Source organism: Rhinopithecus roxellana, chromosome 3, assembly GCF_007565055.1.
Source record: "Rhinopithecus roxellana isolate Shanxi Qingling chromosome 3, ASM756505v1, whole genome shotgun sequence".
In the NCBI taxonomy this organism is placed as follows: domain Eukaryota; kingdom Metazoa; phylum Chordata; class Mammalia; order Primates; family Cercopithecidae; genus Rhinopithecus; species Rhinopithecus roxellana.
In genome coordinates this window covers 61,548,909-61,572,132 of record NC_044551.1, presented here as the reverse complement: position 1 = coordinate 61,572,132, position 23,224 = coordinate 61,548,909, and the positions used below count along the sequence as shown (strand labels likewise).

At 38.9% G+C, this 23,224-nt stretch overlaps 1 protein-coding gene across 5 annotated transcripts in view; it reads right to left on the bottom strand.

The window, feature by feature from the left end:
- Positions 1-7,291: 7,291 nt before the first annotated feature.
- Positions 7,292-23,224, bottom strand: part of PIK3R1 (phosphoinositide-3-kinase regulatory subunit 1) — an 83,984-nt gene continuing 68,051 nt past the window's right edge. For 3 of the 5 annotated variants that reach the window (XM_010380204.2, XM_030926999.1, XM_030927000.1), the window contains 9 exons: positions 16,327-16,429; positions 15,528-15,626; positions 15,244-15,424; positions 14,893-15,018; positions 14,062-14,204; positions 13,650-13,826; positions 13,486-13,554; positions 12,650-12,820; positions 7,292-11,541 (listed from right to left, as the gene is read on the bottom strand). In XM_010380204.2, the coding sequence (XP_010378506.1) occupies positions 11,352-11,541; positions 12,650-12,820; positions 13,486-13,554; positions 13,650-13,826; positions 14,062-14,204; positions 14,893-15,018; positions 15,244-15,424; positions 15,528-15,626; positions 16,327-16,429 (1,259 nt within the window). In that variant the 3' untranslated portion in view covers positions 7,292-11,351. Of the gene's footprint in view, positions 11,542-12,649; positions 12,821-13,485; positions 13,555-13,649; positions 13,827-14,061; positions 14,205-14,892; positions 15,019-15,243; positions 15,425-15,527; positions 15,627-16,326; positions 16,430-17,866; positions 18,066-19,951; positions 21,243-23,224 lie in introns of those variants that run through there. The other 2 variants (XM_010380206.2, XM_010380207.2) reach the window with 2 other exon arrangements.

Below are 23,224 nucleotides of genomic sequence, written 5' to 3'. Positions count from 1 at the left end.
AAAAGTCATTATTAACCTTTTTTTTTTAAGTTTTAAATTTAAGAGATGGGGTCTTGCTCTGTTGCCCAGGCTAGACTTGAAATCCTGGGCTCAAGTGATCCACTCACCTCAGCCTCCCAAGTAGCTGGGACTATAGGCATGTGCCACACTGCACTTGGCTTAAAAATTTTTTTTGTAATAGTAGCCTGTTTTTGTTTGGTTACTTATAAATTTTTTCCTTGAACCCTAAGAAAAGTTACCAAGCAATTTGGGTCTTATTATTTTATGCTACTCAGTGGGTCCTTGACATGTGTAGGCTCAATCCTTATTTAGCTCAAGAAAATTTTCTTCTATCAGTTCTTTGATTAGTACTTCTCGACCTGCTCTGTTGTCTCCTGAATTCCGACTGTGCATGTATTAGATCTTTTCAATCTATTCTCTAGGTCATCTCTTTACTTATCATGGTCATCTCTTTTCTCTTATGTCTGTATTCTGAGAGGATATCTTGAATTGTAAATTCTATTTTACTAATTTGTCTCTGTAGCATCCAATTTGTCTTTTACTGATAACCCTCCATTTTTAAATGTGCTAATAGTGTTTCATGTGATAGCAATTAGCCCTGAGCTCAAAACTTTTTCCTATTAATAAATACAAGTTTCTCAAGTTTCAGAGGCGTTGGTTTGATTTTTCCCCCTTTTCCTAGAGCCAATTTGTTTTGTATGGGAGACATTTGCTCCAACCCTTCTTTTTAATTACTGAAACATTTCATATGCCTTGTGATTGGCTGTAAAGCTTCTGTAGCAGGAAGGAGGTTACTGTGTGACTGAGTAATGAGAATCCATATGAATTTTGCCTGAGATTATATAGGTCTTTGTTCAAATCCTTTAACCCCAGATATCGGAGAGGGGTGAGGAATTATATGTATGTTTTAAATAATTTAAAGTTTTTAATTTAAAAATATTTAAACTCTAAAAGGTTTGATTTTTCTAGACTAGATAGGAAACATTTTTCTGTGAAGGGGATAAGGGAGAACTTGCACTAAATTTTTTTGTATGTTTACTGTGATAGACCTCAATGCCAGGACATAGTCTGTTCCTCCTAACTGATTTTGTTAGGAACCTGATATGGAGCTGCTTCTGCTTTTCTTAGCAAATATCTTTCCAAGCAGAAGCTGGATGTGAGGTCCACAGCCAACTGGTGGACGTTGACATCTAATGCATGTCCCAAAGCATCCTTAAACTTAAGATTTTGCCCCTTCCAACTGCCAGGGTGTGCTGTGGCCAACTCAAACCAAACCCTGAGAGCCAATGGCTACATTTTTCGGGCATTTTGTGAGCTGGTTGTGATACACAGCTATTATTAAACATTAAATGATGTAAGCTTAATATCACATAAATTATAATTACAGGCATTATTAAAAATTAAATCATAAATTTACAATCAAATACTAAAAACTCACCACTTCCTAATTGTTTCACTTTGTTATCAATACTCCTGAGATTACTTTTCATCGATTGCTTCTGGATGGTGGCAATACTATATATTGGTGTGCTACTGTGCACCTCCTCCCAATTGTGTTCAGTGACATGCGGAAGAGCTAATGATTGAACGTTTTCCGGTGCACCCTTGCTGGTTCACCCTAAGCCCTAGCCTCAATTTCTCTAAACTAGGGAGATGTGGGAGAATATACTGTGCAGTTTTGCTAAGGATTTACAGCCACTTACCAGAGACACTTTCCCTTATATGTTATAGGCTGGTTAAAACTTCCTTCATTCTACTGTGATTACCGACTTTTGCAGAAATTCCTCAAAAGTTCTATATATTGATGACAACCCTTCTCCTTGGGAAAAAGCCAGAAAACTTGAACTTCCAGTTTACGGGGTGTTATTAAAATGTATCATTGGAATGTATCTTTGAGAGACAAAATTTTAAAAGTAGTAAAATGAACTTGAAACTAGGATATTCTGTGGGGAAAATGATGAATGAAACATAGTGCCACATGAAGTTGGGCTCCAGACCAGATGAAGCTGATGTCTGGATAAGAGAGTGGAGTGGCCAGTCCCCCACAGCTTTGAGATTTGGCACTGCCTGAGATGTCACAAGGACTTCCCGAAGAGAGATTCACCACTGAGCTGCTGGCCTGGAACAGTCTAGCAAATAATCAGCGGCCCTGATTTTGTTGGCCTTTCTTTCTGTAGAACTTGCAGGGCAGCTTTCTCAGGCATGTTGAAGTGGGTGCAGCCCAAACAGTACTAGGAAACAGGCAAGATGCACCTCGAGCAGAGTTCTGAAGCCAATGTCACAGAACCTCCTTTCTAGGACAATATTCTGCTTCTGCCACAGACTGAATAAGAAAGCACCATATGGAGAATGTATCTGAAGAACCATTGCTAATCGAACCTTGTGTAAGAGGCGCTACCGCTTGCAGAGATCTCTTTGACAGATTCCTCTCAAGTGTCAGGGCAAGAGGATCATTTAGTTCACACTAAACTGACAAGCTTCCTCCTCCCAGAGCACTGAAACTATGAAAGCATTGTGTGCCCCTTTTTTTTGCCTGGCTAATAGGAAGCTTTGTTTTCCTTCAATTATTGAAACTTTCCTTAGAGACAATTAGTTTTTATTTTCAATAACATCTCCCTTCCTTTCTTCCTTCCCTACTTGTTTTGTGTCTATTTCGTGGCTTTACTTTTTTGTCATACTTGTGTTTAATATTATACAATGTATATTAATGTATACAATGTATTTAATGTTATAAATACATTTAATGTATTTAATGTTATAAATACATTTAATGTATTTAATGTTATAAATACATTTAATGTATTTAATGTTATAAATACATTTAATGTATTTAATGTTATAAATACATTTAATGTATTTAATGTTATACAATATTTCAGAATAATAGAACAGCCAATCACATACATCGGTGATTTTTAATCCATTAGATGATGAGTAAATCAATGCTGTGTACCTAAGAGCCAATAAAAGGTAAATACTTCCTGGAAGTAGGTACAGATATGAATAAATATAAATATCTTATATAAAATATCTTAAAAGTTATACATTTTGGGTGGTTTACCATGTGTCCAGCCAGCCCTATCCTACAAACGACAGGAAATCGAAAGCGATAGTTTTGGGGAATGTAATCTTGATAGGCAAGACTTATGACTTACTAACAACCATATGTATTGCTTTCCATTGATTAAATGCCAGCCATGTTGCAGGTGCATTCCGTACATCTTATTTAATGCTCACTCCTAGAGACTCCAAAAGTTAGGTTTTCTATTAAATGCATACCCAGGTGATCCTAATGTTCAACTAGGGTTGAGAATTTCTCATGTAAAATAAAAGGAAAAGGTACAGTTGCATGCAGATCACATCTAATGTGCCAAGGTAAAGAGCCAACTGAGGCCCTGGCATCTGTCCCTGGACAGGGAGAGAAGTGGCTTGCCTGAAGCTGAGGTGTGTGATGTCAGCTGTCTGAACCACCTGCAGCATGGGAACTTTAGATAGGAACATTCAACTCTAGAGAACTTATAATGTAGATAATGCCTTTGACAGTACTGAAAAACCAAACATGTCACCTGAAAAGTGATTATATTTAAGAAGTGCAATGGTCTAGGCTCAATAGAAGTAGCTTCCATGAAGGCTGGTGGGAGGAGCAACCACCAGGAGTACATGGGCCTGTTTTACTAGAGTAGGAAACATTTGAAATGTCAACTCCTCTCTGAAGCTTGGCCTAGCTCCTCATGCAGGCCTACTTGAGACTTAATGTTCATTCCTCTCTGTATCTCTTATGATAGAGGGCAGTTGTTTGAGTTTGCTTTCACCAGCAGACTGTAATCTTTGATTTCACCTGTTTTATCACTGGACCTTCAGAGGGAAATACAGTGTCAAGCAAATAGTAGGCGCTCAATAAAGCTTTGAATGAATCAGTACATTAGACACCTCATCGGATGTCTTATCCTCGCACATCCAAAGAAACAGATCATCACCACTGTCAACAAAACTGTTTTAAATAGTTTTAAACATGGCACTGGGCCTCTGTTAGAGGACAGTAAATATGGCACAAAGTGACTAGCACATTGTCTCCATTGTGATGAAGTTATCTATATTTTCTGGTTTCTGAGGGCTTGGACTATAAATCACTGAGCTCTGAAATGAGAGCTCCATAAATAAATTGGTTCCAGTGAGTTAGTCTTACAACGTATGGTATATTTCACAGTCAAAACTATAATTCTAATGAGCAGTCGTGGTGATGAATAGACCTCCCTTGTAACTTTCTTCCTAATGTGATTAGTGGTGGTAGTTAGAGGTTGACTGTCCTGTTCTCATATTGTAGGCCAAACCTTTACACCTGTCAAGACAGGTATAGATTTAGAATATTTTATTTAACAAGTTAAGCCTGAGGTTATGCTTCAGACTGTTATGATTGAGTGCTACAGAGAGAAGGGAATTTCTCATTTCCTTCTGGAAAGCAAAATGCAGATTAGCATGTTGGTGATTACTCATTTATCCTCCACACCCTCCCTCCCCCAAAGCATCTCAGCGGTTTTCTGTTGAGTTGATTTATGACAGCAATACCAAACTGGGGGTTACAAAGTGCTATCTTTTGAGAAGATAATCTGAAGTTTGGATAGTGAGTAATCAGTTCTATCTATTTAAGATATTGCAATTGATTTTTATTTTTAAATAGACTTTTTAAGGGACAAGTTCAGGGAAAAAAAGTGTCTTAAATTGACTGACACTGTATCAGGTCTTAACAGACTCTACTTCCCTGCCTCCCACCATGCCCCAGAGGGTTTGGTAGGCCACATTCTTTTAGCACTTCATGCTTTAGGTAGATGGGCAGAGTGTCATTTCCAAATACACTCCTCTCCACACTGTCAAGAACTTGGCTGCCAATTTAGATTCACCTCAAGTACCACGTTTAAGATGTCAGCAAGTAAAGTATACCCCAATTCTAGGCATGCTTTCACTTGGCCATAGTCACTGGCAACATAAAAGACCACGAGTTGTGGGTTAAAATTGGTGGTCAGGTTGTAAATGGAGAATTGGGGGACTGAGAAGCTTCATTCAGCTCACTTAATCACAGCATATGCTCTAGAAGGAGTCCCAGAGGCCCAAACCTTTATCTCACAGATAAGGAGTTGGAGGCCTGGAAGGTGCCTTGAATTGGCCCACTTCCCACAGCTGCTTAAAGACAGATAAAAAGACCAGGCTGGGTCTCCTAAACTGCAAATCAATCTATTTTCTTTTTTCTATGGCCTATACTATGAACATAAATTATAAAGTAACATATCACTCATTAATGGCAATGGTTTTTAGTTAAAATACTAGACGTACTATTCCAGTAAGCAGGTGATCTAAAGTCGTGTTCTTCAAACTTTAGTATACATTAAAATCACTCAGCTTGTTGAAACAGATTGCTAGGCTCCAGTGTCAGAGTTAGTAGGTCAGGGGTAGGGCCTGTGAATTTGTACCTCTAATAGGTTTCCAAGTGAAGCTGATGTGAATGCTGTTAATCTGGGAACTACACTTTGGGAACCACTGGTTTAAAGCAAGCCCAGGCTATTTCCTGCCATTCATCATTGGCCACCTGTGCACTGTCTACTAATTAAAAGCCACATGGTTACCTCCCCAGCAAAATGTTAGCAGTGAGCTTTTTTTTTTTTTTTTTTTTTTTTTTTTGCCTTCTCTTGTGCATTTTCCCTTGAAAGGCTGTTACATTACAGCATAGGGGCAAAGAGCTCTGGCTTGAGAAGTCTATGCATTCAACTCTGCTCTCAGATGCTGCATGATCTTGAGCAAGTCATTTCACATCTATGCCTGTTTTCTCATCTAAAAAATGGGAATATAATCATCTTACCCACATAATTGTGGAAAGAGTAAGACAAAGAGTTTAATAGATGATGATCACTTGATATGTCAGAGACCAGTAGGGGGAAGGGGTGGGAATTACCCTAGCTCTTACTGGAATAATTGAATGATGATAATTACTTGGGTGAGGGAAGGGCTTGGAAACCAAATAGGGGTGGTGAGGGAAACCAGACATTTAGCAACAGCATAAAGCTGCAACCACTTCTTGAGCTAGAATAAAAATGGGAGGAGGTAATGTTTCCAGAGCCTTCTCCTGAGAGCTAGAGCAGAGGGGGTTTGCTCAGACCTGAAAACGAGGGTCTATCTGGCAGGAGCTAGAGTCAGGGAAGAGACACCTAGAAGTCGGAGGGCAAGAGATCCAGGGAATATAGTTCTCTGTGATACCAAACAGAGCAGGGGGAAAGCAGAAATTCAGTCTTGGAGCTACTGCCCATACTCAAAAAATATTAATCATTGTTGCCCTGAGAGTAACTATTTGTATGTCCCTCTCCCCTCTACTACTAGACTATGTCTTCAGGTCTAGACCCTCACCTTCACATGTGCCTACATGTAAAGTAAACACCATGTACATGCAAAGCGGTATTGCCTTACATCCACTTAGCAATAAAAACAAATGGGAAAGTTATCTACAGTAAGACTTGTGCATCTTGACTAGGTGATACAGTGTAAAATCTGCGTTTGGGGTATAGCTTAGCTGTGGTCTACAGCCCCATGTCATCCCTGCACTGTGAGTATTCAAAATGTGCAGACTGCACAACAGAGACAAAACTAGACACTTGGTTCTTAAGGGTGATTCTCAAGGTTTGGGGATGAATGCAGAGGCGGCGAGAATTGAGGGATGATGGGCATTCTAGTTTTCCTATAGCGAGAACATGCCTTGAAAGGACATCACCTAGAGGTATTTCCTCATTTAAGATGGTGAAATTGGCCGAGCGCGGTGGCTCATGCCCGTAATCCCAGTACTTTGGGAGGCTGAGGTGGAGCGGATCACGAGGTCAGGAGATCAAGACCATCCTGGCTAGGTGAAACCCCATCTCTGCTAAAAATACAATTAGCGGGGCATGGTGGCGGGCGCCTGTAGTCCCAGCTATTCAGGAGACTGAGGCAGGGGAATGGTGTGAACCCGGGAGGCGGAGCTTGCAGTGAGCCAAGATCACACCACTGCACTCCAGCCTGGGCGACAGAGCAAGACTCTGTCTCAGAAAAAAAAAAAAAAAAAAAAAAAAGGTGAAATATATTAACAACAGCTCAATATTACTTACATGTGAACACTCAATGTCCTTCTCAACTTTGTAAAAATGAGATACTGTGATAACAATCAAAGGGGGTGGGTGGGAGAAATAGAAATAGCAGCAATATTTATAAGCCAAAAGACAGCTGTTTTAGAAAGATTTCTTAGGTGGTAAGTGAAATTCCAACCCAAAACTTAAGTTTCAAAACAACCTTTATTCTGTTTGAAGATCTAATACAATGCATTAAAGCAACTTAAAACAAGACATAGCTCCACTGAATCTATAACTTGAACGAAATGTCAAGGAGGCACACTACCCCCACCCCCCACCCCAGTTGCCTTGTGAAGGCAAAATTACAACTGACCGTGACATCCTCCCTCTCGTCAAAAGACCAACTTTATTTTAACAATGTCATATAAACAGATTTGTAAAAACATTGAACTGATTGTAGCTTTAAAAAATACACAGGTATAAATGAGTTTGTTTTGCTCTTTTTTTAAATATATATATATATATTCATATATATATATATATATATATATGTATATATAGCAGCATCCTGGGCAGTTAATGCTATCTCATGGTGACAAGTTTCATGTTAAGTTGGATAGTCTTTCCAATTGACTCAATTCTATTTCCTCCCCACCAGTATTTTCTAGAACTAGTTTTTTACAAAATAAGAATTTGGCATTTTGGAACTTTGTCCCATGTGAGACATTGTGCTTTAAACTGCCCCTTTCTAAAAATGACCCTAAACTCAAACAGATCTCAGGGTCTGCGATTCAACTAACTTGGATACCATGCATAGCAAAAGCACAGTTGTTAAAACCAGCAGAATTTTTCTTCCAAAGGAACATCAGTAGGACTTCCCAAACATGTTACTAGTTCATAACCAGCTATATGACAAAGCAATTGGTTCCCCACAGTGACAGCTCACATAAACACATTTTGACTCGACACACTGAAAACAAGGATTTCCAAGCTAAGGAAGTCATCTGACCAGCTCCCTAAAAGGAGTAACTTTTAAAAACACAAAAAAGCCAAAGAAATATGAACTTCTCACTTCACTTGCAAACAATTTGCACCTTTGTAAGACAAAACAAAGCAACCTCAATGGGAAAAATCCCATACACATATATAAGAATTGTACTAGACGTTTGCTTGTTATGTACTTGAACTCAACTACTGTGGATCTGTTTTGGCTGAAAGGTACTGGAAACACAGTCCATGCACATATACATATATACATATATCAAAAGGCCGTGAAGTTATCAGATGTTGCAAACACATGCTTTTTGCTTTTTCACGTGGTTATGATCTCTCGTGTGTGTAATGTGAGGTCCCAATGCTCCCACTTCTATGCCCTATCACAGCCTCACTGCAGCTTAGCTTCTGGCTTTATCTTTAGGATGCTACACTGGGTGGGAAAAACTGATGTATGGATAAAATCACATATCAGGAGTGCCTCTGCTGTTATCTATTCATACTCAGCCGTTCAGACTATTGTTAGGAGGACTGTCTGATGAAACTCAAAGTGCCCGGCTAGCAAAACATCTAAAAAGACAAATGCGGTGAGCAAGCTACACCGCAATCAAAAAGGCATTGGGCAGAATAGGTCTGGTGTAACTCAGTCATATGGAATGATGAATCCTACTTTGCTGTTCAATGAAAAGATCTATTGCACTTATGTTTGTGAGATGCAAAAATAAGGCAACTGCCTAAATACCATGTCATCTTGCAAAGACTGTTGAAGCAAAAATTCACAAAACTGTAGCTTTTAATAAAAATAGTCAATCTCAGATCTTATATTTTAGAAATAAAAATTTGTATGTAATAGCATACATGTGCTACCAAAGAAAACCCACAAACCTAGTTTAAAAACTATTAACCAATTAACTGTTAGACTTGTGTGTGATCTAGAAGGATATCACAATAACTTTAAAGCAGAGACACAGACTAAACCAGGGAAATCATCAGTTGTCTGGCGATGAGAGGGAGATGGTCAGATCAGTGAAGTCAAGTTTGAGGGCTAACAGTCTTGCTGTAAGACTGACTTTTGCTTAAGTATGAGTAGCTTCATGTAAAGAGGAAAAATACATTCTACAGATGATTCACTCAGCTGCAAGACTGATTCTTTCAAAAGGAACAACATTAGAAAACAAAGGAACAGAAAACCCTCACCCTCGTACTTAAACAGAAATATAGCTGTGGGTAAATCTAATATGGAGAAAGGGAAATTTGAAATTGCAAGATTTCATTTAAGTCTATTAGGGTAGTGACCATATTATGGTTGCTAATTAGTCTTTATTCCTCCTAACACATGTACAGTTCCTACTGAACATACCAGCTTTTGCAGATCTAAATCAGGAAGAGAGATCTCTCACTCCTGCCCTAAACGGGAAACATTATGCTAACTATGCTTCCTTTTCCCCGTAGTGAAGCACATACAATGATTAGGATGAATTAGAAGGACTGCCACTTGGATTCCTGCAATGGCCATGACCTTAGCGAGCTCCACACAGTCCAGAGCAGTGACAGTACGATTGTGTCCATTTGCTTTATGTTCTAAACCGAATGGAAAGCTAGGAGTAACCAACATCCCACCAAAAATATTTTTTCAGATCATGCTTTTTTTTCCTAAAATGAGTATTTGCTGGTCGTGATGGATAGTCCAATGTGACAGAGATCATCCCTTTAAACCACTGTTCTAAACAAAGGTGAGCATTGTTCCAGGAACCCAAAAACAAGCTTGGCACTTCCTTCCTAAGAACTGAAATACCTGACCAGTCACACTGTGTTAGTTACAGTAGGTTTGTAATTGTCATTAATTGATAACTAGCAAATCAAAGTGAGAAAAGACTGAAGTAGAAGAAGCAACTTCACTTTGCAGTTATTCACTTCTCCGTAAATCATGAGAAAGACAAAGTGCATATAACCTTGCCTCTCCCTCCCACCACCCGACCTGATACATCCCTTCACTACATTCCCCCCTCCCTAGATTCAAGAAGTTCACAATTCTTTATGAAATAAACATTGCCAGGTACCGTATTTTAAGAGTCTTAAAACAACATTGTTGGACTCAGCAATACTTTGTCATATTCATATATCTTTTTCTTTTTTTTATTGAATAAAGCAGCTTTGAAGCTTATCAGGCACTGCCCAACAAAACAGTCCAAAAAAAATCTGTTATGAACTTTTTAACCTTGGGCTAACAGCCAAGTACTCTGTACAAGAAAAACTGTAAAATATTTCATAGTTTTAATTCTGAAGCCATTTTTTTTTACTGGCATCCTGTACATTTCTTTTAAAAAAGGATAACAAAAATGAATATTAACAAAAATCCAGGACAACAATATTTTCAAGCAACAAAAACTGGGGCAGGGAAGCTTATTCTGAAGGTACATTTAAAACTGAAATAACAACTTAATGAAAATTAAGAATTGCATAGCGCTGTGAATTTAGCCTTCAGCAAAACAAAACAGAAGCTATTTGGTATTGATACAAATCCATCTATTTGATAGTTAGTCATCCAATGTTATGTACATATTTTATATACTGAATGTCATTTTAAGTCCTGTTTTCCAAACTCCATTTTTCTGTTGCTGGGTTTTTGTTTTTTGACAAGTTTAAACACTTTCTGGCACTTTCTATGACAGAATTTCTTCTGAACATACATGAACTGACATTCTCCCAAAGCGTCCCTTGTGAGTGGAAGTGCCTTTCTGCTACATATCGTTCATTTGTTAGAAAATGAAATAATCCACAGTGCGATGTGTCTGGGTCCACCGTGCACAGCAACATCCAGGCTAAACGAGGCTGGACCGAACCTTCTCAGGCCAGGATTCTTCTGCCTCTCTCTCCTCCTCTCTCCACAGTCCCAACTTTCAGCTGGTAAAGCTTCAGAAAGCATTAACAAGCACCATGGTTAAAGGCCTCTTTGTCCCTGCACGCAGAGATTTTTGCATTTCTTTTTCTCTTTGTGTTGTATGTGGTTGTGGCTTTAAATTAAACCAAAGAAAAAAAGAAAAAGAAAGAAAGGATAAGCACTCCAGCTTAGAAACGTGTGGTCATCATACAGCCCTAGGCTGCATATCTTCCCCTACTTCTTTTTTTGTCAAAGAAAGCTCTAGTCCCATCCGAAGACAGATGGCTTCGTTTCTGCAGCTCAATTCACAGATCAGACTGGAGAGGAGCCCTTTGCTTTCCAGAGGCCTCAGGGTGGCTGAACTTCAGGAGAAGGATCAGAGAGTAAGCGCTTCATCGCCTCTGCTGTGCATATACTGGGTAGGCTAGTGTGACATTGAGGGAGTCGTTGTGCTGCACGAGGGAGGTGTGTTGGTAATGTAGCACCAGTTCTTTCAGAGAGCTGTACAAGTTATAGGGCTCGGCAAAGCCATAGCCAGTCGCTGTTTTGTTTATGACACAATGCTTTACTTCGCCGTCCACCCTAGAGAGGAGAGAAGAAAAACTGTCTTTTGAGCTTGCCCAAGACAATTCACAACTCTACAGAGCATGTTTAATAAAAAGCATCATTGTGCAGTCTCAACTTGGGGAAAGGGTCCTAGGTTACAGTAGACTCTTGGCCCTGTCACATGGTAGACACTTGGCTGAGTGCCTTGGGTAGGTAACCCAGCTTCACTGACCTACTTTATTTTCATCTTTAAAATGGTTTAAAGGGAAGACAACAGTAAAATGTATGTAATACAGTTACTTTGAGAAATGAAAGGAGATCATGCGTGCAATATGCTTGAGAAAATGCCTGACATGCGGTAAGCATGCAACAAATGGTAGCTTCCAACCATGATGAGGACAACTATCAGCAGTGCTCCATGACTAGCAGTGTTACTATTACTCCCAGGACGATTATTCATAGGATTCCTTCTTTCTGGCTGTCCTTGAGGTGTCTGCACAACTCTCCATCTCTGCATGTGCCCTTAGACAAAGTAAGGACAAAAGGACCCTTCTTTGCTGTAGGAATATTTCCCTCATTAAATGAAAGGTGATCATGGAGTATAACATACTTTTAGAACCATTCCCTACTAGAGGACATTAATTTCTCTGAAATGGTGATGTCAGTGATCCATGTGGGTATACCTGTCTCAAGGATAATGATCAGAATCCTTTCTCTTTTTTGACCTGTTCCTGATGAGTATTTTTCCTATGGGTGATGTTCTCACATAAATTACCTCAGATTCTAACTATAGTAGCCTTGAGAGGCAAAAAAGGCAGGCATTGCCGCTTCCATTTTAAAGACGAGAAAAAAAGGTTTAGCGACGTCTCGTGATTAATTAGCACTGAATGGGAATCCAAACCCTAGTCTTCCAGCTAAACAGTAGGTATCTATTAGACTGTATTAACATACATGTATGTTTCTATTAGATTGTATTAACATATACTTCTGGCTAGACTTTAAAATGGTATTACGTCTGCTTTGGTTTCTCTTCTACATTACTGTACTATAAGCTTATTCAAGACTATTTCAAAACTCAATGAATGAATGAATGAAACATCTCTTCATGAGATGTTGTGAAGAATAGTTTGCTGGAGATACATACACTACAGAGCAGGCGTAGCAGCCCTGTTTACTGCTCTCCCGGACAAGAAAAGTGCCATCTCGCTTCCCTCGCAACAGGTTTTCAGCTTTGTTTCGGTTGCTGCTTCCAACATTCCACGTCTTCTCATCATGATGGGGTAAATCTTCATCATCTTCCACCAGCGAATATTGGCTAGGCAGGCAGGACAGAAAGTTTCTAAATGAACAGTGCCAGAGCCATCAGCCTGCCTTGCTGTCTTCCCTAGGCATACCCCCCTCACTTCCCTCTTGGCCCCTATGGCCATCACATGCCTGCCTCTGCCTGACCTGAGTTTTCCTCTCCTGGTATTCAGCCTCCAGTGCAACCTCCCAGGACAAAGAGTTAGCAATCAATTGTACTATTTCTGTTTTCAGGCAACCACACTCAGGTACCTGGGCAGAGTGGAAGGTATTAAAACAATCTTGTTTATCCAGTTTAGATCAGGAAATTGACTAGGAAGATTGCCAGTTTTTGAATAATTCAAACAAAGTATATACTTAAGCTTTAAAATATATTAAGCATAATTATTTTTTCTCTGGCTGTTCCAAAAATATTTTGGGATTTTTCAGATGTTCGGGGACATCATTATGGACACAGAGTTGTTTCACAGCATTATGAGTAAAAATAAATCCTAGTCCTCCTTAGCTAAGCTTTCTTTTTTTAAAATTCTGGATAATGGCACTGAGTTTATACATTTTCTCCTACAAGATGTTCCAAACTCAGTAAAATTCCTCACTTGTTCTAAAAACAAAGCAAGTCATGCATTTTCCTAAAATGAGAAAAATCTTCTGCTGTCACCATCTTTAGTAACTACTTACTCTTCAGTGTTTTCATTGCCCAACCACTCGTTCAACTTCTTTTGCCGAACACCTTTTTGAGTCAACCACCTGAAAAACAGTTGTGAAAAAAGAACGCATTAACTCATCCTGAATTGTAGCAATCACCAGTTATTCATGTATAGGATTCCATTTCAAATACTTACATCAAGTATTGGTCTCTCGTCTTTCTCAGCTGGATAAGGTCTGGTTTAATGCTGTTCATACGTTTGTCAATTTCTCGATACTCAGCTGCCTGCTTCTTCAAGTCTTCTTCCAATCTTCTCCTACTGTCAATAATTTCACTGATTCGAGACTTCAACTTATCATAATTATGCATAATCCTGCAGGCAAAAGAAATGCATTTGTCATTATCTGGGTACGTCATGAACAGTCCCCAGAGTTTATGAAAAGTTTCACTATGGTTTCCCAGCAGTTTTCCTCAGGTAAAGCGTGGCTTCTCTTCCTGTCATTTTTAAATCATTCAAAGCACAGAAAGCAAGATCATTTTTAAACGGTTTTAGAGGATTTTGGTTATCTCTAGCACAAGAACAAGGGAAACAACCATGGTTCACTAACCTTTGTATTTCTTTCTCATTGCCCTCACGTTTAAACTTTTCTATGTATTCTTTGCTGTAGCGCTCCTGGGTCTGGCACTGTTCTTCAAATATTTTGATGGTTTCATTAAATGCTTCAATAGCTGTCCTTTTCATTTGGATTTCCTGCAACATAATTTTAAAAAGATAATGTCACACCTTTCATAGAACAATTTCTTACTGCAAGACACTACCAGGACATTTGATCTGTATTATTAGCAGAGTGGGACTCAAATTCATAAAATCCATTAAAATAGTATCCCAGAAACAAATATTTCCTCTGGAGAACCTATGAAAAATGATTGCTTGGCAATTTCCCATACTTTTTATCTTCCTAAAAGCTATTGTAGTTTCTATAGCATCTCTGTTGTTTTCTATTCCCTCTGGCATTCCCAGATACATGAGTGACCAGTGAAGAGTAAGGGTCTAGAAAAACACAGCAGTAAATGTAGCCCTTCCTTTTTGTTGCAGGATATATATGAATGCCTAACTCTCCGTTTCAGGGATTAGACAAGTCTGTGAAACTTCCAGTTATTACTAACTTCCAGTCTAAATAGGATCCTTCTATCAGGAATTAAATCAACTTGAAACACAGTGACTGCTTCAGGTATCACGTGAACTTAATTTATTATTCTGATACTTAAAATTTTTGGTTTAAAGGTTTAGAGATATGCTAGAGTAATCAACAATGATTCACAAATAAATGATCTCACCCCCACTTCATTCATAAAAACCTTTTAAATTCTTTTTTCCATGTTAGTGTTTAAAAACTAAGAGTTCTAAACTTTTAATCTGATTTTCATAGAAAACTCACCTGGGATGTACGGGTATATTCTTCATATAATCTATCATATTCTCTACTTTTTTCTTGAAACTGAGTGTTATATTCATGTAATTTTTTCCCTACAGCTTCAATATTATCTTCTTTGACAACTTGATCCTAGAAAGATTAAAATAAATTCAATGGATGAGGTATTTAATCAAACAACAACTGTTTAACAAAATAGCTGACATGGAAACATCTTTAAAATTGCAATTATGTAATTACAAATGTAAAGTTTTTTAGACTTGATTACATGTAATTCATCTGTTTCAAATGTTTTCTAAGTATTCAAAGTATCTTGTCTAAACATCGTAACTGGATAATTCATTCAGTTTTTATTACCTGTTGGTATTTGGATACTGGATAAAGTAATTTCACATCCAGCTTGGGATTATACTGAGCTAGAGATTCATTCCGGTAGTGGTTTATTAATTCAACCACAGAATTGAAGGTTAATGGGTCAGAGAAGCCATATTTCCCATCTCGATGAAATATTTTGATTAATTTGTTATTTCCCCCTTTCCTGTAAAAATAATATAAAAATAAAGGTATTAACATTTTCAAATAAAGAAATATGTTTTACTATCAGCCCAAAACCCTAATTTCAGCTATATTCCCCGGCTTACCTTAGTGTAAGAGTATAATCACCATGCATTTTAGTAGACGCATCTCGTACCAAAAAGGTCCCATCTGCTGTATCTCGAAGTTTTTCATTCACTTCTTCCCTGAAATGAAAACACAAAACAATGCTCATCTTAAGGTTCAGTGACCACAGATTTATATTTTTTCAAATAGACTATTTTTTAGAGCAGTTTTAGGTTCACAGCAAAATCAAGTGAAAAGTACAGTGAGTGCCCATATTCCTCCTGCCCACATAGATTTAAATGAATTGCATTTTCAGAGCTTACTAATAAAAGCTTACTAATAATTTGTTTAAATAGAAATGTCAGCAATTGCAGTCTCATCACAAACAGGTGCATATCACTTTCACTACTGGTGTATCTGTGGTACTAAGTTTTTATTTTTTCAAGTAAACATTACAATCTCTCTGACAAATGAGCACATAAATTCATGATCTCAAAAAGGTTTCTCCAACCTTACTCCCCCTTCCCAAAGCTAACATAAAATGGCATTGTTTTCTTACTGTGTTAGACAAGAATTCTTAGAGTTGTGCTTAACAGATAGAGTGCCTTCACACTCTGTCAATAATGAAACTTCCCAGGTATTTAATTTCCTGTGGCATCCAGCACCCACAGTTCTCCAGCGCTCAGTGACTTTTTCTGGTCGTCTTTGGAAGAGAACCAACTATGCTTCATGCTTATGTTGGATGATATCCTAAAAATGGAACTTAGCAAGCTGGTGCTTTTCTTTCTCTTAATCTAAAACTCTCTGTATCTAGTGAAAACGAAGTTTCTGTAGCCTTACCTTGAGATATCTCCCCAGTACCATTCAGCATCTTGTAAGGACATATTGTTATTCATACCGTTGTTGGCTACAGTAGTGGGTTTTGGTGGTTTAGGAGGCAGTGCTGCAGATGAAAAAGAAAAAGTTGTTCACAATCCCAACTACATTAGAACTAAATTTCTTAAGATGAGTACCTTTACTTTAAAAAAATAAAAAAATTAGAGTAACTGAAATATACAGCATTAGTTCACAATTCCATGCAATATGGAAGAGAATTTTCTTAAAAAAAAAAAAATATTTCAGAGCATGGCTCAAAAAGAAATGAAACTGAAAAGGAGAAAAGAGAGAGAACCTTAGAAAGTGACAAATAAATTGGGCTGGCCATGTGAATAAATTTCAAAGTAAATCCAGAGTCATGACATTCTATACTTCTAGATTCTAGTTATATTAAAGTTTCATGCCTGGTCAAATCCATCTACAGTAAGAAACTATGAACATATGAGTAGCAGGAATAACATGAGTTGGCTTTAATTTCCTCCTCTTATTTAATTATGAAAGACAGATTTGGTCTCTGTCCTCCACAAACGCTGTTGCAGTAATAAAAAAGCTCATCTACAGCAGTATGTTTTCTACAGCAGTATGTTTTAAGAGGAGGAATTGGGTTTCTCTAATCTTAGTATTTCAGGCACTGTTCTGCAAAAAGCCACTTTAAGAAACTCTCATCTGTGCCCTAAATCTCTTTAGTATTTACGTTAATATTCTGTTGGACAAATTGTGCTCTATATGCCAGGTATGATTAAAAACCATATCCCCCTTCCTCAATGTCAAATCAGTATTCATATATACCAATTGGTGACAAATAAAAGACTGCAATATTCCTGAATATCTTAAATGGGGGCAGGGGAGCTAACATTGGAATAAAACAACTTAGGAAACAAAACAAATCTAGGATTTTTAGGTAAATTCTGTCATAAGTTTTAAAGCACTGTTACTATTTTAACTTATGCAAAAAATGATTTCAGTTATCTACCAAGAATATTTTACAGACTAACAATAATGGAACATCAACTTCCTTTTTCATTATAATATCTTAATATAAGAGAGGACAAGCAAAGTCTCAACATCTAGAGAACTGAGTTGTAATCACTGCTACATTTTACATGCTTTCTAAAGTACTGTTATCACTGCAAAGTGCCACACTGTTCTCATCCACTGGCAACAGAGAAAAGCAGCACAAAGGATGCATCATTTTAATTACAGGGACAATAATCCCACAACATAACTCACCCAGGGAAGGATCTCGATTAACAAAAGATACCAGTGAAAAACTGGAGTTCAATTCATATCCATTCAAGTAAGAATAAGCATTTACCACACACAGCCTGAGCTGCTTGCTTCCAGACAGTCAAACAATCTGTTTAATTTTTAAGCCATGAGCAAACTAATTTTTATCAATGAAACAAATTAATAAAAACAGAAATCTAAAAAGGATCTTTTTTACAGTAGCTTTCAAAAAATTAAAAAGCCACGAAATTAACTAATTCTAATACCGCAGTATTACCTGGTGGGTCCATTTCTATATAAAACATCAAGTCTGTGCCACAATTTATATCTGTCTTGGCATATTCTAAATCCAGGTCTTCCATATTCCAAACAGTATTGTACATTTGTGCAAGAGTTTCCTTGGCTGAGCTCAGTTATAAGAAAAGAGTCCGGCTTTCTTTGTAATGGTGTCTTGGAATTCATTTTAAAACCTATAAGGGGCTGCACTGAAACCTATTACATCACACACCCCAGCCAATCAAGTCAGAAAAATGTCACCAGACCACTCCTGCTTCATCAGTTCTCTTCTATACCAGCCTTAATATAATGCCAACCTCACTGAGAAGCTACATTTAAGAGAACTGCAATATATACACGCTCATCCTTTCAAAAAGGTGTTTAATTTGACTGTTCTCCTCCAGCAGCGAGTTTTCTAATTCCTTGTTTATTACTCCTTGCAGCATGGTACGCTCTGCTGTTGGCAGGTTGACAAAAGCTGATATGCTGCAGCTCCGAGCTTTTCTCCCCACTTAGTGCATCTGGGTTTATAGATAGCCCAGTCATTCCTTGGTTTAAAAATCTTACAAAGGCATTAAAAGGGTATACTGAAGCTATATTTTATAGTCCTTAGATCTCTCTCATGTATAAGAGAAGCAGAACGGACTACTCGTGGTATTTAATTTCAGTCCTCCGTAATTCACTGAAAACCCAGAATTTAAACACTGTCACAAATGTACCATATTAGAAAGGACAGTTAAAAGAAAATGTGTAGATAAAATGTCCTCCTCTACCAAACATTCCAAAGTTAAAACTAGACTTTATAGACTAACAATGCAAATTCTGAATAGGAATGCAGATGCTTATTAGCAGAAATAATAAACGTAATTGTCAACATTATTAATGAGAATTTTAATGTGACTGCCTAAAAAAACTGGGCAAAGAAAATGCTTCTTCCAAAAAGAAAGAGGCTATAGATCAGAATGCAGAGTAGAGGTATATTTATCTTTGCAAAATGTTTCACTGATGAACCCATCTTTACTACTAATACTGCTTGAACGGGAAGATGATGTAATCACTTTTTTTTTTTCTTTTTCCCCTCTATCTCAAATGCCTCACTCCGGGACAATTATTCCTTCTTAGCACCACTTAATATAAATAAATCAATTTTGGTTCTTCAAAGTCATTCTGCATATAATTCTGTCACCCTTATAGGAGCCTACTGTACATTCTCACTGTGAACCAATCTCTCTTTACATTCACAATATTATGATGGCAGGGGGAGGGCTCTTCCCCCACGTAAATGTGGCTCATTTAAAAAACTATAGTGGGCTCTGATCTATGTACACATGTATGTCACATATGTGTGTGACCATTTAAAAAACACAGAAACCCTTGAGACTTTCTGTAAAATTTGGGATCATAAAATATACGAAAAAGCAGACCAGAGGCAAGGCATTCTGTTCTCTGACGTCCCCCGTCTAGTTTAATTCATTTTCCCATTATTGGGAAAAGCAGGCTCACCTTGTCCCCTCCCACCCTCTCCCACTTTTCTATTTGCCTAAGTTTAGATAAACCTGAACTCAAATTCAAATAAAAATGGTAAAAGTGGCGTTGTGCCCTCAGATAAGATTCAGAAAAACATTCTTTTATAGTTTAATGTCGACCCTCCCCCAAAGCAAGGAGACAAGTTCTCCGAGCAGCTGTGGCCGGTGTAACAGCCCAGAGTGCCAGTCCATGCATTTGGGAACCGTCGGTGCAAACCAGTCTGGCTGTTGGATCTGCTGTGGCAAAACCCAGGGAGAAGGCAGGGAGACAGGTGATTTTCCATGGTCTCTCCAAGCCCTGGCCTGGCACCAACTTCCAACCAAACACGTTGTAATTAGTACCTTCTTCCTGAACTTCCAACCTAAACCCTATCTTTCCCAGCCACTGTCCCTCTCGAGGACAGGGGGAGTGTCTCCCCTAATCTCCCATCTGTCCTCCCCAGGCAGCGCTTACAGGGGCGCACGCACACACACGTACTCCAAGACAAACTACAGAAAGGCACCGCTCAGATAAACCACAGGGAAGGAACAGAGAAGTGCACAAATTCAAGGCAACTTACTTTGCAGGTTATGCATTTCAACGGTTTCCCTTTGAAATGCCTGTATCCGACAATGAAAAAAAAAAAAATCCCCAAAGCTGTTCTTCCACCAAGTGGGCCAAGCCCCCGCACCTCCCCCCCAGCCTGTTCCGGGCGGGCAGTGCTCGTGCCCGGCGCCGAGAGTGCGCGCAGGAGCGGGGGCGCCGCCAGGACCCTCCGGGCACGCACAGTGGAACAGCTCCGCTCGGCTCGGCTCGGCTCGGCTCGTCCCTCCGCCCCACGCCCCGCCCGGCAGTGCGTCCGGGCGTCCGGGCGTCCGGGCCACCGCCGCTCACCGCCGGCTCCTCATTGAGAAGCCAACTGGATTTCGCTACTGTACTGGGGAGGAAAGGAGTCCAGGCGCTCGCACGTCTCCCTTAGATAAAGATCGCAGCTTCATGATTAACTTGGGCAGGTTCAAATATTTGCTGAGCTAGGGATTTCGGGAGGGGGAGGGGAGCCCAAGTCAAAGTTGTCATCGGCTGACAAGTGGCCAGTGCAAGACCAACTTGATCATTTTCGCCTAGGAAATGAGAAGGCCATTGTGAGAGGACCTAAAATAGTCTCACTGGCTGCTGAGCGCGCTGGCTGGCTCGCGAGGCTCAAGTAGCCGACAGTGAAGCGAGGCACTATGCACCGCCAAACACAGGAAGTGGCTGAGCTAGTTCAGCAAAAAATAGAATCAAAGCCTCACTTGTAAAGGCCTGAACCTCTTGGAACAACCCAGAACACAGTGCCTCGCTCGTGTCTACCTCTTGCACCTCCTCCCACACACCAGCACAGACAGCCCCGCAGGTGTAACAGGAAAGCCCTTGTGAACAACTCGGGCAGGGAGCAGATTACAAAAGTGTTCAATAGTAAGTAGTAGGAGGGCATCCTCGGACGAATATTAAACCCCACACCACATGCATACTATACTCCATGATCATGTGACGATTCAGAAAAAAAACAACACTGCGGCTATTTTTATGAGGTTGATTGCAACTCGCATTTAAATGGCCATATGACCTGCTAATTAAAAGGTGTCTCTGCATTAGGTTTATGTGCCAGCTAATGGGGTAAAGGATAGAAGGGCAGAGAAGGGCATAACTTTCTAGTGGATGTTTGCCCTTTATTTGAGAAAATGGGCAACAGACAAGACTTGGGATTATTGACTACTATTTAAATAATTAAAATTTGATCTCAGAAAATTTTCAGTTGCATCAGCATAGATAGCTTTAAGGTTATCCAGGGAAATCACCAAACTTTACACCAGAAAGTAATTTAGAGATCAATCAATTCCTTCATGCCATGGGGGGGGCGGGGGGGACAAAATCTGACCCAGGGAGGTGAAGTGGTTTGCAGAAGGTTATGGCCCTAAGACTAGAACCCCATCTTCTGATGGTTTCAAATGCCCTTTTCTACCCACTGTCCCTGGTCCTCACTTCTCTTTGCTAGAGAAAGTAAAAAAATGGACAAAACTGAAGTTAATCTTTTAAGCCACATGCAAAAAATTTCACACCCCCAACAAAACTCTAACTCTGTTTTCTATTTTTAGCTTGCTTAAATTAAAACAAAACATTTCATTCCCTTTGAAGACATAGGTTCTTTCAATAATACCCTCATACTCTGCAAGGGAAAGTGATCCAGTGGTCACATAAAGTCCACACAGGCCAACAGCAGGAACCAGCTTCAAGGTTACTCGAAATATCTGGCAAGTGCTGTTAAACCCACGATGAAAGTGATTTTACAAACTTTCCTTTCGTGCAACTGATAAAATATTGAAAAACTTTCCCAATGGAAATAAGTCTATAAGTGAATCTGCCATCTGATCACAGGGACATATGGTTAGTTCAGAGAATACCCTTGCATCCTGAGCTGCATAATCTTGCCCTACTTTTAAAAATAGCCTTTCTAAAGCTAGAAACATTGGAAACATCAGTCTCCTAAGCATACCTGTCTGGATTCACATGATGTTTCATGTCAAAACCTTCTAAGATTAAAATGCTCTGTTAAGTCCAACAGTATATTTTCTGTTTCAGAAGAAAATGAGCCACTGGAAAGCAGTACTCTCTCAATGCATAGAAAGTTAAGTCTTGAAATAGGTTGGAAAAACTTTGCCTTAAACAAATTTCTCACAATATGTACAATCATCTACCAGAGAAGTCCTATTATATTAGGAAAGTGTGAGCTGAATCTTTTTCCCGTTTAATTTTAGTGTTTAAAAAGTGATCTGCAAGACACATGTTCTTTATTAGCTTAAAAAAGGGAGCCCTCTGCTGGTAGAAATGAATCGGTAACTCCTGCTTTGGGAGAAAACCATCAACTTTCTGTATATTTTGTATGTCCAAATTTGACACAAACTAATGCACATAGTTATATTACTGTCACTTGATCTATATGACTCACTAACAAATAATCAGTAAAAAGTACACTTTTCACGAAGCTGATAGTCTTTTAGGAAAACTTGTATTTTAATGTCAGCATTTCTCTGGGACCTCAAAGGCCTAGACACACTGGAAAACTAACTTTACCTTCTGGATACTTGAAAACAATATGGATCATTTTCCCTTTCCTCCAAGTTTCAGAAAACTCATTTCAGAGGCCATTATTTCACATCTCAGCAGATATAGTCAGGAAAATGTCTCTTGATCCTTAAACTGTTCAAAAGTTACAAACTGAATACTGTATTTCATACGTGCAAATCACCATCAAGTGGCAAATGTTGCACAAGCAGCTTTCAACCTAGAACACTTCTTTTTGTGGGACATCATTTATGAACAAAGACCATGAAGAAAAGAATAGACAACAAAAATTAATTAACCAAAATCTTCATCTAAGGGTAAAATGAATACCTCCCTTCATAACTTTAAGACAGTGTAGAACAGAGGGCCTTTTAGGGTAATTCAAATTATTTGCTCCATATCCACTGGTCTTAATTGATGTTGTGCTACCGAAAACATCCATTTAAGTGTATAAATAAGCCCAGGTTTACATATGTATAAAATCTGACACATTCTACCAGATTTCTGAAAAGGCACCCCCACTGCTTAGCAGAATAAAGAACTCCCCCCCCCGCAATTCTCCCTCAGATCCTGTCCCTTGAGATAAAGAGAAGTCTGCACTGTGAAAACAAAAGTAAAACTGACTATATACCCCTCCTAAACACATACATACCAAAATACCTGTGTCTCTCTTTCAGGGCACAAATAAAACTATTGTTTGACAAAATCTAGCGTGGCTTGCCTGTTTAGTTCTACACATCTAAAAACATGT